Genomic DNA, 18,968 nt, shown 5'->3' with positions numbered 1-18,968 from the left:
GCTGCCATTATCATTGCATAGTACATATTGGACCAACAAGTTTAACCAAATAAGATCCCCACGGATTTGAGCATTTTAATTACAACCCCTAAAACACAGTGCAGTTTAGCCACAGACTAATTGATTTAATGCTGGACTTTTTTTTAACCTTTAACCAGAAAGCAGCCACAAAGATTCATTAAGAAATGCATCCAGTTTTTTTTAAAGAACTTTTTAATTAACAACATACTGCACATATGATTAATTTTACAGAGGCTATCTGAAAAATGTAATCAGTTTTTTTTTGCATTCAAATTGAATGCAGTTAAAGCTGGTTCAATAAAAGTATGTCTTAACATGCTCATATTATGCGTTTTCAGATATTACTTTTCATGTACTTTGTAATATAGCTGTTTGTGAATGTAAAAGGTCTGCCTAGTTTCAAAGATTTAAGTGCACAACCATTGAACTTATGGTCTTGCAAAAGAAAGAACTGAATTTGAACTGCCTGAAACGAGTCGTCAGTAATTCCAGCCTGGACGAGTTTGGTTTGTGTTGTTGACTAGACATGTTGAGAAGATGCTGTTTTCTGTGCGAAAGTAAATCCATTTTTCATTTGACAAAACTAAACAAAAACTTGCCACTTTGAAACATCCTGCTCAAGTCTGATGTTTATTGTTGATTGAAGATGTTGATAGAGTTGATTGAGTTAACTATTTTTTGACATATGGGCAGTAACCAGTATGACGCAGCCGCTGAGATAGTTAACTTTGGACTATAACTTTATATAGTCATTTATTTATATATCCCCAATAAAAAAAAAAAAGCACATTCAAAATGTTTCAAGAGCAAAAACACAGTTAAAAAAATATGAAATTAACATATAAATAACTATGAAAAAAGTGCATTCTGACATATTACATTTTACACTGTGCAACTGGGCTAAATTATTCAAGTGTTGCACAAGTTTTTAGCTAAGAACACATGCCTATCAATGGTTTCTGGTTTAAGAGATGTCCTGTGGCATGACACTCTTCCCACTGGCACTAAAAAGCTCTTTCGGATGGGAATCTAGTTGCTGGAACAATTAAGTAGGCTACTTCTTGACTAGTTTTGAAGGAGTGAAATTGCCTATTGGTGCCAGTCTTTGGCACATTATTCTTAATTTAAAATTTTCTTAAATGTATAATTTTGCGGGTATCAGGGAGCTGCTATCAATATGCAGGGTATAGCTTGTTTGCACATGACGTCATTACGTTTATCCAACCCGATCTCATTAAATGCCTCTCTATAGCACTCATTGTTTATCGTCCAATTTATACGCAAAAATTAGTTATGTTGTTCATATGTTACGCACTGTAAACCCCTTAGGTAGGACTAGGGTACATGTGTATTATACGTTTGGGTAGGATTAGTGGTGTGGGGTACGTGGGTATTACATGCAATAAAGTGCGTATCATATGCACGTAAAAACTCATTTTCGCTTATAAATTGCACGATAAACACAATAGCCGCGTTTCCACTGCCGGGCCAGGGCCGAGCCGTGCTAGTGCGTGCCAGAGCCAATTGCGTTTCCACTGTCACTTCCGGGGCTTGATCGGGGCCAACGGCCAGGATTTCTGGCCCATCGAATACCTTGGGCCAAAGCGGGCCAGCTCGGGCTAGAGGCGTGGTCAAGGTAAAAGGCGGAGTTTATCGGTGTTATGGAACGTTATGATCTGAAGCCAGATGCACATTTCACTTTTTTATATTGCGCAAAATAATCGCTGCTCGAAATGGTGAATCGCCTGTACTGGTCTGTCGAAGATACCAAAGCTCTTCTGAGTATTTGGGCAGAAGAAAGGGTACAACGTCAATTTGACGGCGTGTGAAGAAACGAAGACGTTATAAAATACATCAATTCTGAACTTTCTAAGCTAAGCATTCAGCGGGCAACGCTTCAAGTTCAGGAAAAAAAGTTGCGGGCGCAGTATTGTACAAGGCGATTCAAACGCACAATGGACAAAGCGGAGCTCAGAGAAGGAACTTTTCAAATTCCATGGATCGACTTGATGGACGGTGTGCTGCTGGGTCACCGTCCCTCTGTTAGTGGCGACTCGCGAGACAATCTGGACATTATTGCTGGCTGCAGCCACGGCCGGTGAGTTAATAAACATGCTATCTTCCTAACTTAAAAAATAAATAAATTCATAATACCCGCTGAAATGGGTTGGGTTGTATGACGTTTGATCCAGAAAGGCGTGTTAGGGGCGGGGTTTAGGGCAGCGCTGCGGGGCTACTGGCCCGGCAGTGGAAACGCGGCTAATGCGTGCTAGATACTCATTTCATGATATCAGGCTGGTTTATCTCACCTAAATGTATGCATACTCTATGTATGTTTTTACAATGGGGTAATTTTGTTGCGCATGAGTTTACACACAGGAAAAGGAAGCTTGAGTTCAATGTTGGATTGAATTTACAAAATAAACAAGAACAAATAAACAAATTAGAAGCAGAAGGACAATAAAGCACTCTTTATTACATTTGTATTCTTATTTTAAGGTTTTCAGGTAGGTCTAACAGTATTCAGGTACGGGAATACTGTAGAAATTGAATAAATCGAATGTTTCATAGTATAAATTAAATACAGATTAATTCTCTTTAAATCTTTTTTTCTTTGATTAACACTGAGTATAAAGGGTATATTCATATCACAGGTATATTGGCTGCTGTCACTTTAAGAGCTAATGCATGGATCCAATATACTGATACACATGCAGTATCTTTCTCAACTGTTTTTTTTTTTTACATTCACTAAAGACATCTCTGTCTGTGTTGATGTGAATACTCTCCAAGACGGGCATTTTGACATAATTCTTTGCATTTCTGACCGTTTAAGCGCAATAAGCTGTGAAAAAGCACTCAGTATGGTACTCGTGAGCTGTTTGAGAGGCAGCTTTATGTGTGCGTGCTCTGGGTATGAGCGTGTAGAAAATCGTCTCTCAGAGAGCGAGTACTACTGAATGCTTTAAAATTGTTGAATGTTTTAATTGACGAGTCGTCCATATGATACATTTTAGTAACAATGCAACACTGGCCCGATTGGGCAAATGACAATTCTGTCCCAAAACACGAGTGAAAGTCTTGTACTCTCTCTGTGAAATTATATCTCACAGAAAGTATTTAAATGACTAATTTGATCTGATAATCTGTGTGCATTAATTTGTATTTAGACATTTAAACGGCATTAAAAACTTGATTTCTTTAAAAAAAAAAATTAGTTAAAGGTATAGCGGAGGATTTTCTTTTTCCGGGTGGGTAGCCTATACTATTGGTCCACCTAAGTGTCAATCATTCTGGTGATATGTTTACGTAAGGCCGTCGTACGTGCTCGTCCCTATGTAGTTTTCGCTTTCTGCGCATGCGCACTTTCAGGTGTATTATGTGTGATGAGTTACGGTTTCAGCCATTCCTTTGAAAATGGCTGAGGGTCGAAAGAGAAAAAATGTATACAAAGTGTATGATAAGAGAAAGGCCGCAGAATATAGAAACAAGACCAGAGTGATTTTGGGTGAATATTTCACACGCTGGCGTGCGCTAAAAGCACAGGTTGGGCTTCCCACTGATGCCGCAGTCGCGAAGATTCTACTAGACAGGTAAAGTTTGTCATGCTATTGGGAGAAATCCATTTAAAATCACTGCTAGTAAAAGTTTAATAGGCGTTCCCTCTCGGGAGCAAGAGGGTATAGCATAGTGTTGCGCATGTGCATTTTTAAAAAAATTGGAGAGGGCGGGTCTTCTCTAAAATTCGGAAAGATCCTCCACTATACCTTTAAGGTACAATATGTAAGAACTTTGTATCAAAATATCCAAAAACCACTTGTACAGTGTTATATATTTCTTTCAATTATGTACTTGCACTATCCTAAATGTTTCCAAGAATTTGTAAATTTAGAGAAATTCACAATTTTAAATAGTGCCCGTCACTTGTCGCCTGTTAATGACGTAACAGCCACGTTATCCCTTGTTTCCGCTCGCACTGCCATAGTAACCATGGCGACAGATGTGGACAATTGCGTAATGTTTAGCGGCACGCTGTTGTTTCGTTCAGACATTATGGATCATGGCAAGCAGACTTAGGGACAAAAGGAGAACTAAAACGAGGATCAATATCTGCGTGGCGTTTTCGAGATGCTGAGAGCTTCGCGGCAAACTTTGACTTGACAGAGACGCCGCTCTTGCGTGTACTTTTATTAGACAGGTGAGCAAATGTACATAAAACGAATCAATGTTATAAAGCTCAACATGATGAATTGTTAGAATATGATCAGTATGTTATTCTAATATGTTGATCTAGCTTACTGCTAGTCTCAAATAACCGACAAAACTAACACATAGAATAACATTATAACTTTCAACACACTCAAATGCTGTTTATGATAGTGTAACGTTAGACCAAGTGAAACAGCGCTGCGTTATCACAAGTTTAATTCAAATAAACTGACCTGTATAATTCAGCACTTGCGGGTAGTTCGGTAGAATTAAATGTCCTCATTTCATTTATATCCTCGGGCCAGGGTTTCCGTTGTCCGGTAATTACCGGACATTGGCCGGGAAAAAAATGAAATGTCCGACAAAATTAAATCTCTCCGGTCAAATTGTCCGATTAAAATTGCGTAATAATCCCGCCCCCCTACAGACTGATCTCATGAAATGGCGTATGTATGACACGCCAATTCGTATTTCCATTTTTGGCGTGCTATCAACACGCATAATCGCTTTTCAGCGTGTTTATCAACGCCTTTGACTTTACGTTATATTACTGTATTATGTACATATAAATATATGACCTACCCCAACCCCGTCCCTAAACCTACCCGTCACTGGGGTTAATACCATTTATGAGTCTTCTCCTACCATCCTAGGAAAAGAAATATCGCTCCACAGATGTAGAATATAGATTTTGCTTCGTTTCGCTCGGACATTTAACGGCGTACACATACACGCGGAATCACTCGGACGTTTAATGGCGTAGACATACACGCAAAAGATTTCGGCGTGGACATACACGCGGATAGCTCAAAAATGCGTATAGATAACACGCCACTTGAATTGAAAGTGGCGTGTATGTTTACGCAAAGTCATGATGTCATGTTGCCCCCTAACACAATATGAATTTGAGAATAAGCCTAAAATGTATAAAGAAAAAATACACCGACCTTTGGCTATGTTATAAAGGAACAGGCTCTACCGTTTGAAAGTTATTAAACAACATGGCATGCGCATTTCAAATAAAGCGCACGCCTTGAACGGCTGTAATATAGACCTAAACAACGAACGATTGAGTAAGACGTTTCAAATATGGCCAGGTCCATTGATATTATTGATAAAGTTGATAAATTGATAAAGTTGACGATGCAGACTCGCCATCTTCGCAGTAGGCTAGTGAACGCGCCTATAGAGAGAAGTGTGCTCGCGCCGACGCCTCCGTGTCCTGATTAGCCTATATTGTCCACTATATTTGCTTCTTATTTAATAATCCAGGCAAATTTGTTGATGAAACATTGATTAAAATTAATATACAATTTATACAAAACGAAATTTTCAAGCAAAAATAATATTCGAAGATCGTTGGGTTGATTATTATTCGAAAATCGCACCCCTCCACAACATGCACGCACACATGCATTAGACTACACACCGGAGCATGTGAGCAAAGCGGAGCGGTGTGCGACGCTTATTATAAGTTAAAAAACTTAAATATACGTTTCATTTTTATAAATAATATAATGTTATTATTTTTTTATATCATCTATGTTGATTAGGCTATATGAAAAGGGAACCGCATGAGATGAGTAAGATAGGATCATAAGATGACCAATAGGCCTATATATCGGAAAACATTTGGAATTGGTCAGACATGATTTTGACCACTTATTTAGTTTTGTTTTGTAGAAAGCCTTTCTTTAAAGTTTATTTCGTTTTGTATAAATTGTATCTTCATTTTAATCAATGTTTCATCAACAAATTTGCCTGGATTAAAAAATATGAATTTATTCATGTGAAGTGAGCATTTCTCTCTCTATGCGCGTTCACTACTGCGAAGAAGATGGCGAGTCTGCATCGTCAACTTTATCAATTTATCAACAATTTAAATGTTTCATGCATAATCATTACTTTCGCCGGTTCTTTGTGGCAAGCTTTATTCCAGGTGTTGCGTGATATCTCTGCGCCCAAGTAGCAGTGCTTCGCCTGTGTAGAGTCTCCGCAACGGCGATAGATTGAAACGCGCGTCCGAGTGAAGATTGCGCAACTCGCGCAGCGCGTCGTCCATGCAACTTATAGCAGCGGACACGAGCGCTCAGCTTGATTTAAAAAACAACTGATTTTAGCACTAGATCTCTTACTTAATAGCGTACTAAATGAATGATCTGCTAGTTAACTGGAGATGTTAACTAGTTAGCTAGTTATTTATTTGTATTAGGTACATCCGTGCCTCAATGTTTCAAAAAGTGAATGTGTGTGAAACCATAGTAAAAAACAATTGGTGTTAATTGACGCCAACCGGACGTTCATGTTGTTTTCGTCTATTTGAAAGTCAGACTAATAATAATGTTGCATTCTATACGGCCTGATTATGTCATTTTTTAAGTTACATAGCCTGCCTCCAGTTTTCCTCAACTTGACTAATTAAGAGGCGATATTTGACCGGCATATCATCAAAATGTCCGTTAAACGAGACCGGCACCATTTTTTTCTAGCGGAAACTCTGCCTCGGGCGCAGATATCTGTCTCTCATTATCAATCGTGCTCTGCTTCATACCACAGTCATGTTAAAAACATGAATGTTTTTTTCACTCATCCATAAACATTATTAGATCCATTAGCATGACAGCAATTTCCATGATTCCGCTTATCACTGCGTCATCAACCTTTGTTATTGTAAGACGTTAGCGACCCCTAGCAGTGAAAAATATTACATATTGTAGCTTTAAAGCAGAAATTTGAGTTTAAATCTCACAATTTTAAAGGCACACTATGCAGGAATTCCGTTTTTGTCAAACAGCGACCCCTAGAGTCGCTGTGGAGTACTTGTATTTAACGTTACTGTCGTAAATACCACTCACGCAGAGCGTCTCTGCACTCACGGCCTGATACCCCTTTGAAGTTGTTACTAAACCGCGAAAATAATGACAAAGACATATGACTGTATACTAGGAGCAAAGAGTTAACTTACCAGTCTAATAATAAAGTTGAGAGAAGAGAATCGGTTTTACATTCAGCTTCTTCTTTCAACCTGCACCGATGAGCAAACTCCTTTCCAAGATCGACTCTTGTTTTTCCTCGAGCACGATCCCTCTCGCGTTTTCTCTTTATTGCCGCCTCAGAAGCAGTTTTAAACTTTTTCCTTTCCTCAGCCATGGCCAGGAGTCGAGCAGGCGGAAAAATTCTAGGCGATCACCGGGCGCTCATATTCCCCGCCTGGAACAGCCTTTCCTCAGCTAGTCGTTCTGACGTTTGCCGCTGACTCTTGCGTCTCTGTAGTGGTTAAACATGAGATATAATTCGTCTTGTGTAGACCTAACGGGCGATCTTTGGTCTTGTGAATCTATAATTTGTTCCCTGGCCAATCGTTTTGGCTGAGGGCTCAGTGAAGTTTTATAACTTTATATATTTAGGCTATTTAACTTTACTGTTGTAATGTTAGACTAGAGCGCTGACTTTGTATGTTTGACTGAATTGTTTGCTTGCTTTCTTATTGTATAGCTTCTTGTACCTTTTACTTGAACTTTTATAATGGCTATTATTGATAAAACTGAAATTTTACAAAAAGAGACCGGGTTGAGATTTGTAATTTTTAATTTTATTACAGTGAAGATGATCAGAGTACAAATGCACATATTGCCTGGACCATATTAATATGTTTATTATTTTAAAAATTGAAATGGAAAGAGGCAACTTTGTGTTTTATATTTCGTTTTGTTATAAATACGTTATACATGCAGTGAATATAATCAATACGTGTTGCCTGAACCACATTTGTGTGGCTATAATGTATAAATGGTATAAATGAAAACCAAAAGAGGCAGAGTGGTGTTTTATAACATATTTCGTTTTATTGTTGCCTAAAATGTACATACAGAGATAACCGGAGTAGCTGAGCGAGTTGAGTGACGCTTTCAAGGGATGGGCAACAATTAAGCGCATCCAAAATAAAAGTTTGTGTTTACATAATCTGTTTGCGTGTACTGTGTATAATTATTTTGTATATATAAATACACACACATGCATGTATATATTTAAGAAAAATGTGTTATTGATATATAAAATGTTTATATTTATATATAATATAAATTATGTATAAACAGTATGCAAATATTTCTTAAATATATACATATGTATGCATCCGGGTTTCCGTTGTCCGGTTATTACCGGACATTGGCCGGGAAAAAAATGAAATGTCCGACAAAATTAAATCTCTCCGGTCAAATTGTCCGATTAAAATTGCGTAATAATCCCGCCCCCCTAACACAATATGAATTTGAGAATAAGCCTAAAATGTATAAAGCAAAAATACACCGACCTTTGGCTATGTTATAAAGGAACAGGCTCTACCGTTTGAAAGTTATTAAACAACATCGCATGCTGCATTTCAAATAAAGCGCATGCCTAGAACGGCTGTAATAGAGACCTAAACAACGAACGATTGAGTGAGACGTTTCAAATATGGCCAGGTCCATTGATATTATTGATAAAGTTGACGATGCAGACTCGCCATCTTCGCAGTAGTGAACGCCTATAGAGAGAAGTGTGCATGCGCCGACGCCTCCGTGTCCTGATTAGCCTATTAGCCTATATTGTCCACTATATTTGCTTCTTATTTATTAATCCAGTCAAATTTGTTGATGAAACATTGATTAAAATTAATATACAATTTATACAAAACGAAATTTTCAAGCAAAAATAATATTCGAAGATCGCTGGGTTGATTATTATTCGAAAATCGCACCCCTCCACCACATGCACGCACACATGCATTAGACTACACACCAGAGCATGTGAGCAAAGCAGAGCGGTGTGACGCTTATTACAAGTAAAAAAAATTAAATATAAGTTTCATATTTATAAAAAATATAATGTTATTATTTTTTTATTTCATCTATGTTGATTAGGCTATATGAAAAGGGAACCGCATGAGATGAGTAAGATAGGATCATAAGATGACCAATAGGCCTATATATCGGAAAACATTTGGAATTGGTCAGACATGATTTTGACCACTTATTTAGTTTTGTTTTGTAGAAAGCCTTTCTTTAAAGTTTATTTCGTTTTGTATAAATTGTATCTTCATTTTAATCAATGTTTCATCAACAAATTTGCCTGGATTAATAAATAAGAATTTATTCATATGAAGTGTGCATTTCTCTCTCTAGGCGCGTTCACTACTGCGAAGAAGATGGCGAGTCTGCATCGTCAACTTTATAAATTTATCAACAATTTAAATGTTTCATGCATAATCATTACTTTCGCCGGTTCTTTGTGGCAAGCTTTATTTCAGGTGTTGCGTGATATCTCTGCGCCCAAGTAGCAGTGCTTCGCCTGTGTAGAGTCTCCTCAACGGCGATGGATTGAAACGCGCGTCCGAGTGAAGATTGCGCAACTCGCGCAGCGCGTCGTCCATGCAACTGATAGCAGCGGACACGAGCGCTCAGCTTGATTTAAAAAACAACTGATTTTAGCGCTAGATCTCTTATTTAATAGCGAACTAAATTAATGATCTACTAGTTAACTGGAGATTTTTTATTTATTTGTATTAGGTAGCCTACATCGTGCCTCAATGTTTCAAAAAGTGAATGTGTGTGAAACCATAGTAAAAAAACAATTGGTGTTAATTGACGCCAATCGGACGTTCATGGTTTTTTCCGTCTATTTGAAAGTTAGGCTAATAATAACATGTTGCATTCTATACGGCCTGATTATGTCATTTTTTAAGTTACATAGCCTGCATCCAGTTTGCCTCAACTTGACTAATTAAGAGGCGATATTTGACCGGCATATCATCAAAATGTCTGTTAAACGAAACCTCTGCCGGTCACTTTGACCGGCACCATTTTTTTCTAGCGGAAACTCTGGTATGCATATGTGTGTGTATTTATATATACAAAATAATTATACACTACACACACATATATTATGTAAACACAAAATTTTATTTTGGATGCGATTAATCGCGATTAATCGTTGCCCATCCCTATTTTTGCAGAATTACCTGACTCTCGTCCTCGGGAGTCATTCTCCTGAGTCGCACTTGGCAAGCCCGAACTTTGTGTACTTGGTATTGAGAAACGCCTAATGTCGGTGCTTGTCGTGACAAACAGCCACATGCCGAGAAGCAAGAACAAGATCTGCTGTATGTCATCCACTGTTGTTTACAATGCCGCTTTCTTCTTTGTGCTAAAATGACGTCGATCGCTTTTTTCCGGCATAGGCTACACCACGCCTATCAAGTAAGGGTACTGTTGGCGGTGGAAACGCAAGCCGGATCAAGGTTTACCGTCCCGAATCGTACTGTACCGCACCGTACCGCTCAGTGGAAACGAGCCATAAAATGCTTTTCAATCCTACATTTCAACTTGTGTTATTGTCTCTTAATGTGTAGTATTATTACATAACCATAATGGCAGTGAGAGTGGTCGGTTTATCTATGGATACATTTTCAGCCCATTAGTTTGATTTAGGCCATTAACTATACTCTTCAAGCTGTCCACTCTACCAACAAAGATTTTGTGGAAAATAACAGTACCCTCATAGAGGTTTTCCTGTTCATTAAGTAAACATGAAATAGGACAGGGGAAATGAATGGGAAATTCCCCCCCACACACACAGCAAATAAATACTGTGCTTACTACTTACATTTGCCAAATCAAAACGTAGTTATACGTTACTACATGTATTTACTATAGTTAATGACAGTAAATTACGCAAGTAACTAACCCTAACCATATAGCTCTATAGTGAGTACATGTAGTTAATTAAAATTAAAACTTTAATAGTGTAACCCTTTTTCTCTCTCACATGTCCTTGGAGAACTAACTAAAGAACTATGTAATAATAATAATAATTCGTTACATTTATATAGCACTTTTCTGGGTACTCAAAGCGCTTTACATAGAACGGGGAAATCTCGTCAAGCACCACCAATGTGCAGCATCCACCTGGATGATTTGCAGGGTCTTTGTAGAAATCATCTCATACACATTTCCTGAGATTCTTTTACTCTAACTTTGCATAATATTCTCTTAATAAATGTGCAAAAATAATACAAATTGTGATTGTTGGGGAGAGTTTGAGAGTCTTTTGGAGGGAATTGGAGTGACTGCTGGGCTTCCTGGTTTTGCCACTGTGCTGTTTTGAGTCTGAAGCTCAACTCAGCACTGGCTGCCCTTCCCCCACTCTACTAAGCACACACACTCTCTCTCACACACAGGCACCAGAGAGAGATAGAAAGTGAAAATCATTTCTCCTGGGTCCTAGACCTAGAAGAGTTTAGTGCTTATGAAAGATGATATCTGCAGGGAAGAGTGCAAGCATGTGAAAACTCGCTGGCTATCTCAATGAAAAAAATTTGATTTTCCTACTGATTAGCATAATTATCTGTAGCAAAGTATGACTATTCCTGTTATGAACTAATAATAAATGTTAAAGGTTCTCTAAGCGATCCTGGGTGACGTCACTTCTTGTTGACGTTCGAACTATTGTCAAACAAAACGGAGGCTAGCTAGACCCTCCCTCCTCCTCATCCGCACACTAACCCCCCAAACCCTTCTTGTCGGTCATTGGCTGGAACAGTTTGTTATGTTTCGTGGAGCGGGTTAGCCCAGTTTGTTTTTGTTGCTGTTTGTGAAGCCTGGGCTGTCTGCAGAGATCGCGTTTCTTTACAGTGTGTTCAGGGGACAGGCAGTCAGCGGATAGTGAGGAGATGTTTGCTGTATGTGACAAAAAATGTTTTGGCCTAAAAAACGCGTGACATCGCTTAGAGCACCTTTAAGTAACTTGTGTGTATGGGGAAAAAATGACTAGTCAGTTTGTATGTTTTCTTAGCTGCTATTTATTTTCAAACCTAATGATAATAGGCCTAATTAAAAGCGGCCGTGAATAATCGCAAAACACAATACAAAGCTTAAATTTATGCTCACGTACCTCTCTCATTCGGCATGAATCCAAATGTTTCCATGGCTGAAATGTAACATTTAATTGCTAACTATTATTTATTTTGTAAAAATAGATTTGTGCTTCACTCGTGTCATAATATTCATGTAAAACAGCATTCGCATACAAAAAATTAGTGTTTTGGCGGTTGTCAAGTTTCCCAGGACAGCCTTAAGTCAAAATGCCCGTCTCTCCAAGTATGTGTTGTAAACAATTGAGAAAGAAAACAGATGTGTATCATTATATTGGATCCATCCATTCGTCTTAAAGTGACGGCAACCTGATATACCCGCAGCTGTTTGTCACCAATGTTAAGAAAATCTCTTTTGTAGCTTTAACAAAGATAAATTGTATTAAATGATTTATATTAATTATATTTCATTTATACAGTGAAGACTATGCAGTGTTATTTTACCTTTTGATTATGTCCACAATACAGATTTACGTGAAAAACAAAGCACTGCGCATTTCATTTTTATCTTTGTTCTATTGTATTTATATATGCTTGTAATGTATTATTTTCTATGCAGATGCACTACCCTACAATAGTAAAATATCAATATCAATATCACCTTCTCAATCTCTGTCTGGCACCTATAAAATAATTATTATGCTGAAGGTGAGGTAAAATTAATATTTTATTATTAAATAACTTTTTAAAATAAGCTTTTTTTTTTTTTTTTTAAATAAGCTTAGTAATTTGAAAACTTTCTGAGATGTCATTTCACAAAGAGCGTGAGTGAATCATCACTCGCTCTCTCTCTCTTTCCCTCTCAAAATGCGCAATAGGCTTCATCACCACATTGCGTCTGCACTATAAGCAAGCTGCACAGTCGACACCGGAAGTGTCACTTGCACAATCGAAGCAGTGTCGCAACTTCACTAATGTTTATAATTTGCATTTCTTTTTAAGTCTTGCCAGTGTTTAAACCTCTCAGCACTGGCGCGCTCTCTGGGGGTGTTTTCACACTTGTAGTTTGGTAAGCTTGTTTTTTTGGTCCGGACCAAAAAAAAATCAATTTAGTCCTGGTCCGCTTAGTGTTCAGATTGGCATTTTTATCACCGAACCTAAAGGCACAGGGATACGTTCACAACCTGATTGGTCAGCTTTTATGACGTATTGCCTATTTTGAGACGGAACTTGCCAAACATCCAAAACAATGCTGTGTGCTAGTGATGGGAAGTTCGGATCATTTTACTGACTCTTTGTGCATCAAAATGAACGAATCTTTATTCTAGTTATTTTGTTCATTTAAGTGGCTTTAAATGTTACACTTTTAAAGGTCCCCTGACATGGGGTTATTTTATTATTTTATAATGTTTCCTGGGTCGCTCTGTTTGAAGGGGCGTGTCTGCTGTGGGATTCAGTGTAGCCAGCCACTGCTGTGATTGGCTGACATGGTTGCATATGAAATAGCTATGTATTACATGCGAAACTTTCTCGAATACTTTTACTACAGCTATTATACGTTTTTACTATTACAGCTATCGAGATTAACGAATCGTGAGAAGTTTTTAAAGTATTTAGATCTATTCCCATCACATAAAATGTTGCCGTGATGAGCATTGAGCAAGCAGATGACAGTCTGTTGATCGCGAGAATGAAGATCTTATCATTGCAACTCAGTTTCTGCTCTCTCTAATGCTTTCCCCAATGCAAACACGATGATGTAAATACCTAATACAGTAAGAGCTTCGTTGTGCAGTGTAACGTGCGTCATTGATTTCATAACGAGTTGTCCAGATAAACTCGCGCTGTGTGGAAAGATTGTTCTTTGATCGCTTTCTGTATGATTTGTTCAGAATTTAAATAAGATTATTTTCATCCTACTAAAAGAAACGATGTGAAGTTGATATTTTAGTCACTGGCTTGACTTACTGATGCATAAACAGTATTGAACGATTTTGAGAGAAAGATTAACTTACCTGTCTGAACTTGAACAATTAGGCTACACATCAGAAATTGTTGCTTGGTAGCTCGATCGATTTATTTTCAGACGTTCATCGAGTTGAGGAAACAGTTGTCGGTGAAATGCTTGGACCATACACAACTTGTCGGCGCATTTCCAGAGAAAATAAAATTAACCCATTGTTTCTTCAGAGCATGGGCGTAGGTTTGGTCTCAGCTTTGGTGGGGACATCCCCCTCCCCCCCCCCCCCCCCGCCCCGGGAATTATTTTGTTGTAAGATAAGTAACAGTGCTTTAATGGCGATTTACTTTGTCATTTCAGACTGCTGGCAATACAGAATATCACAATACAGAAGTGAATCTACTTCATCTCATTATATTGTATCCTGAGCCCGATACACCATCCTGTATACTGTCAATAAAGAGCTAGTATAACTGTATAATCTCAAAAATGCACTCTCAAAAAATAAAAACCTGAGACTGTAATGCTGAACAACCCAACATTTTATTTAACATAAATTATTATGTATCTTCTATTCTATATCAAATTCTATTGATGTATTCTATTCTTAAAAAAAAGCTATCCGTGCTCCACACCCCTAATTAATGCTCCTAACCTTGAAAGATTGCAGAAGCTAGGTTTAACTGTAACAATATCCTGGGGAACCAGGATCACCAGTTAATACTATTTTCCACAGTAGAATCTGCCAGTTTTCTGCCAGAAAGCCTGGTCAGTCACTACTACTGCTAGTTATTTGTGTGGCTAGTTATTTTTGCCTACTTACACTCTGCTTTATGAAAAAGCTTCGTATGTCCCCTTTCTTCTTCTTGGGTGACATAGCTGATCTACAAAGTACAAAAAGGGGCAAAAAAACGGAATATTAAAATGTTTTACCCTGGCCTTTGTATATGGCATGCAGAGAGACAGCCCTGGTAACTTACCGTCGGCGTCGTCACGTACACACACACACACACACACACACACACACACACACACACACACACACCACCCGCTCGCTGCCAGTGAGTGCAAGCACAAAAAGTAGTCCCGGCCCGCGCGTGTAGCCTGCCTGTCAGATACCCCGCCGCCAATCAAATTACGGCATATCTTGTACTGTCGTCGTCCTGGCCGTTGGAATCGATCCAAATAGCAGCGCAAATATCAAAATAGCAGTTCAAAGGAGCTTGCTAAATATTGGTGGGGACAAATTTGTCATCTCAAAATATTGATTGGGACTAGTACCTAGCGTCCCCCCCTAAACCTACGCCCTTGCTTCTGAGGCTCGGATGAAGGAACTAAAAAATACTTTTGTGTTAATTTGTACATCCGAACACTGATCAACTGCCATGCTTCGCTCGTTTGCAAGCCATGATATCTCTCGAGGAAAAACTCAAATCTCAAAGCTATTTCTCTAGGAAAAACTAAAATCGCGCTGGCACGTTCGTACTTCCTGTTCCTAGCTCGTTATCTCATGGGCGAGCCAAATTCTCTGGGCAGGCAAAGCAGAGAAGGGGGAGGTAACCTTTCCCCTATATGACGTCATATAGGGGAGATTCAAGATCAGCTCGTCTGAGATCTCATTTTCTCACAGGCAGAGAAAGATAGCCAAAACTCGGTTTACACCGACTGAAATTTCTAGACACGAGGGGACCAAATACAGGCTAGGGGGACTAATATTAATGTTAAAAAACCCCAGAAAGTGAAAATTTCTTGTCAGGGGACCTTTAACAGCCAAATTCCCCGAACATGTCCACCTACGCAATCTTGATCATATTCTGAATTAAAAAGAAATCCATTATAATGCAGTCAAAAACAATTTACAGGGAACATATTAATTACTTTACCTTCCGAGTCTTTCGTTGATTTGTCACGTGACAGACGCAATGAACGTCATGAATGACCCATCACTACTGTGTGCTAGGATTAATAAATATGTCTTGATAAATATGCACGTAAACGCAGTCGGTTTTGTCTTAAGTGAACAGTTGAGAAAGTTGTGTAACAGTATATAGGATCTGTGCAGCTCTTAAAGTTACAGTAGCCTAAAAATCCTGCTTAATTGTAAGGATTAATCTGTATTTCTTACCTCAATACTACTGTTAGACCTACCTGAGAAAAAACTTAAAGCACTCTGTTTATTTTATTTGTATCTTTATTTGTGCTACTGCTTGTAAATTGTTTATTTACACCCCCCCATTTTAAATAATGAAATTCAGGCCCTAAATGAATGTCTGTAAAAATCCTGATTGAAGCATCCCTATAAATAGTTCTACGTGATAAAAAGGCGGCTTCAAATAGATCGGTATCGGTATCGGCAGATACTTCCTGTGATCGACGATCAGTTCAAAAATCCTGATCGGAGCACCAGTAGTCAATATATTTTCCCTGTGATTTGGATTTTGTCAACTGTTCCATTGCATCTTAAACTTCTGAGTATAAAATACACTCTCTCTTTCTCTCTGTCATAGTCCTGTTTAAGAGCAGTCATCTTCTGGCACAATGGTGTGTGATGAATCAGCTGTTGCATATGTCTGCAAAATGCAGTAAAACAATTTGTTCTCCAAACTATTTTGTTTATTATAACTACAATAAATAATATAATATTATTACTTACTTTTTTCAAATAAGGTAGACGCATTCCCTTCACAGGAGCTGCTGTATTTCTGAATAGTGGCTATTTATGTCTTAATTTTTGGGGGGTTAAACTCATACAGTGTGCCTTTTGAGGTTTTTAGTGTTTAGAATTTTGCAAAAAAAGATATGCAGTGTGTAAAAGAAGATGAATTGTGTTTAAAGTTTGGAGGAATTTACCTTTTAGAAAATGTATTTAATTATTTTACAAAATGATTATTAAATGGTTTGGGATTTTACTTGTGTTTAAGAGAAACTATAAACACCTGTCTGTCTAATAGCTGGTGGTCAAGACATATATGGACATGGATCAAGACTCAGAGGAGGAAAAGCAGCAGTATTTGGCTCTGGCTCTTCACTTGGCCTCTGAGTTCTTCCTGCGAAACCCCAACAAGGATGTACGGTTACTCGTGGCCTGCTGTCTCGCTGACATCTTCAGGATCTACGCTCCAGAGGCCCCATACACCTCACATGACAAACTCAAGGTATGTAATGTACTCCTGAAAAGATAAACATCTCATATATGAATTTCTTGATAAACTGAACTCCTGCTTAGGGGCTTTCACACCGGAGGAACCTTTTCATAGTTCCTAGAACTATTGGTGGAAGTTCCTGGATTTTGGCACATTCGCACCGCAGGAACTAGGAACGATTTTGGTTCTAGGAACTCTTTTGGAGGAACTAATTAAGCTCCTACTTCAGAGTTGGGTCTAAACCAGCACTATAGGAACCATCCATGACGTTAGTATACGCTGATTGGCCAAACGCACGTGAAACTCCAGCACCCGCCATTTTTAAAAAGGCTGTGTAAACCATAGATTGTAAACACACAGATTATAGCCTATATATTTACTCCACAAAGTAACAGTGAAAACAGTGATAGATGGGCCTCTTAACCTTCACGCTGAGGAGAAAATCCCACGCAACTTTGAGGGGACCAAGAGCTACTAACTTTTCATTACTGTCTACTTTCTACGTATAATAGTTCTATCTAATAACATATTTGACAGATAGTAAACTAATGAACACGGAGAATGCGAGCGGTGTGAGCTCAGACTCTGGTGTTCTCGGCGCCATATACAGGTCCGCCGCGCCGTCAAAATAAGTCACAACAACAATCGGGGTTTACGTCACTTCAGAGTTCCTATTGGCGGGGCGAATGCAAACAGAAAGTGTTTAGAAACCATTAAAAGAAAAAAGAAACCATTAGTTCTCAGGGATCCACCCTGGTGGTTAGTTCCTAGAACTAAGTTCTTAGAACTATCCGGTGCGAACCTCGTGTTAAACTGACTTTTTTTTATCCTGTACATAATCCCATCACCTATCTGAGATTAGCTTTATAGCTCAGGCACACGAATGTAATTAATTTTCACTTTTTTCCCCTCATCTAGGAAATTTTTCTCTTCATTACAAGGCAGTTAAAGGGATTAGAGGACACTAAGAGCCCTCAGTTCAACAGATATTTTTACTTGCTAGAGGTGAGATTGTTCATTCAATCAATCTTTCAATCAACCATTTATTTATCTTTTCAATTCTGCATTTTGACATATCTAAATGTTTAATTTAAAATTAAATTTTCATGCTCAGTTTTTTTTAATCAGCAACATAGCAGCAATAATTACAAGTTTGTTTTTCATTTAATATTTAGCATGTAGTCTGATTGTCATAGCTGAAAATTTTAACTTTGACCTGCACAGAACCTGGCATGGGTGAAGTCCTACAACATCTGTTTTGAATTGGAGGACTGTAATGAGATCTTCATCCAGCTCTTCAAAACCCTATTTTCTGTCATCAAGTAAGTTTAATTTTAAGTGAGTTTAATCATATCTTCTGTTACTCAACTGGGCTCTTTTTAATCAGGACTTCTCTCTTTCAGTAACAGCCATAATCAGAAGGTGCAGATGCACATGCTGGACCTGATGAGTTCCATCATCATGGAGGGAGATGGAGTGACGCAGGAGCTACTAGACACGATTCTCATCAACCTCATCCCTGCTCACAAAGTAGGCAAATGACTTCTTACATCTTATTTCCAAGTTCATTTCCAGATAGTGTGTGATTCGACCTCTTTCTGTGCGTTAGAACTTGAATAAGCAGGCATATGACCTGGCCAAGACTCTTCTGAAGAGAACGGTTCAGACCATCGAAACCTGCATCGCCTCAGTGAGTCACAAAATCATCCGTTTTTATTTTGTCCTTCCAGAATTTAGTACAGTTCATCGTTATAATGTTCCATTCCCATTGTAAAAAGACAAAATA

The 18,968-nt window shown here is 38.3% G+C and overlaps 1 protein-coding gene across 3 annotated transcripts in view; it reads left to right on the top strand.

Annotated features, from left to right (window-relative positions):
* pds5a (PDS5 cohesin associated factor A) overlaps positions 1 to 18,968 on the top strand; it is a 40,790-nt gene that overhangs the window by 1,661 nt on the left and 20,161 nt on the right. For all 3 annotated transcript variants that reach the window (XM_056265056.1, XM_056265054.1, XM_056265055.1), the window contains exons 3-7: positions 16,991 to 17,194; positions 18,101 to 18,187; positions 18,407 to 18,504; positions 18,586 to 18,712; positions 18,792 to 18,872. In XM_056265056.1, the coding sequence (XP_056121031.1) occupies positions 16,991 to 17,194; positions 18,101 to 18,187; positions 18,407 to 18,504; positions 18,586 to 18,712; positions 18,792 to 18,872 (597 nt within the window). The remainder of the gene's footprint in view (positions 1 to 16,990; positions 17,195 to 18,100; positions 18,188 to 18,406; positions 18,505 to 18,585; positions 18,713 to 18,791; positions 18,873 to 18,968) is intronic.

This window comes from Rhinichthys klamathensis, unplaced genomic scaffold, assembly GCF_029890125.1.
Source record: "Rhinichthys klamathensis goyatoka isolate OS25496 unplaced genomic scaffold, OSU_Roscu_1.1 h1tg000229l_1, whole genome shotgun sequence".
Lineage (NCBI taxonomy): Eukaryota > Metazoa > Chordata > Actinopteri > Cypriniformes > Leuciscidae > Rhinichthys > Rhinichthys klamathensis.
Note: the sequence above shows the minus strand (reverse complement) of the source record. Positions and strands in the feature narration are given on the sequence as shown.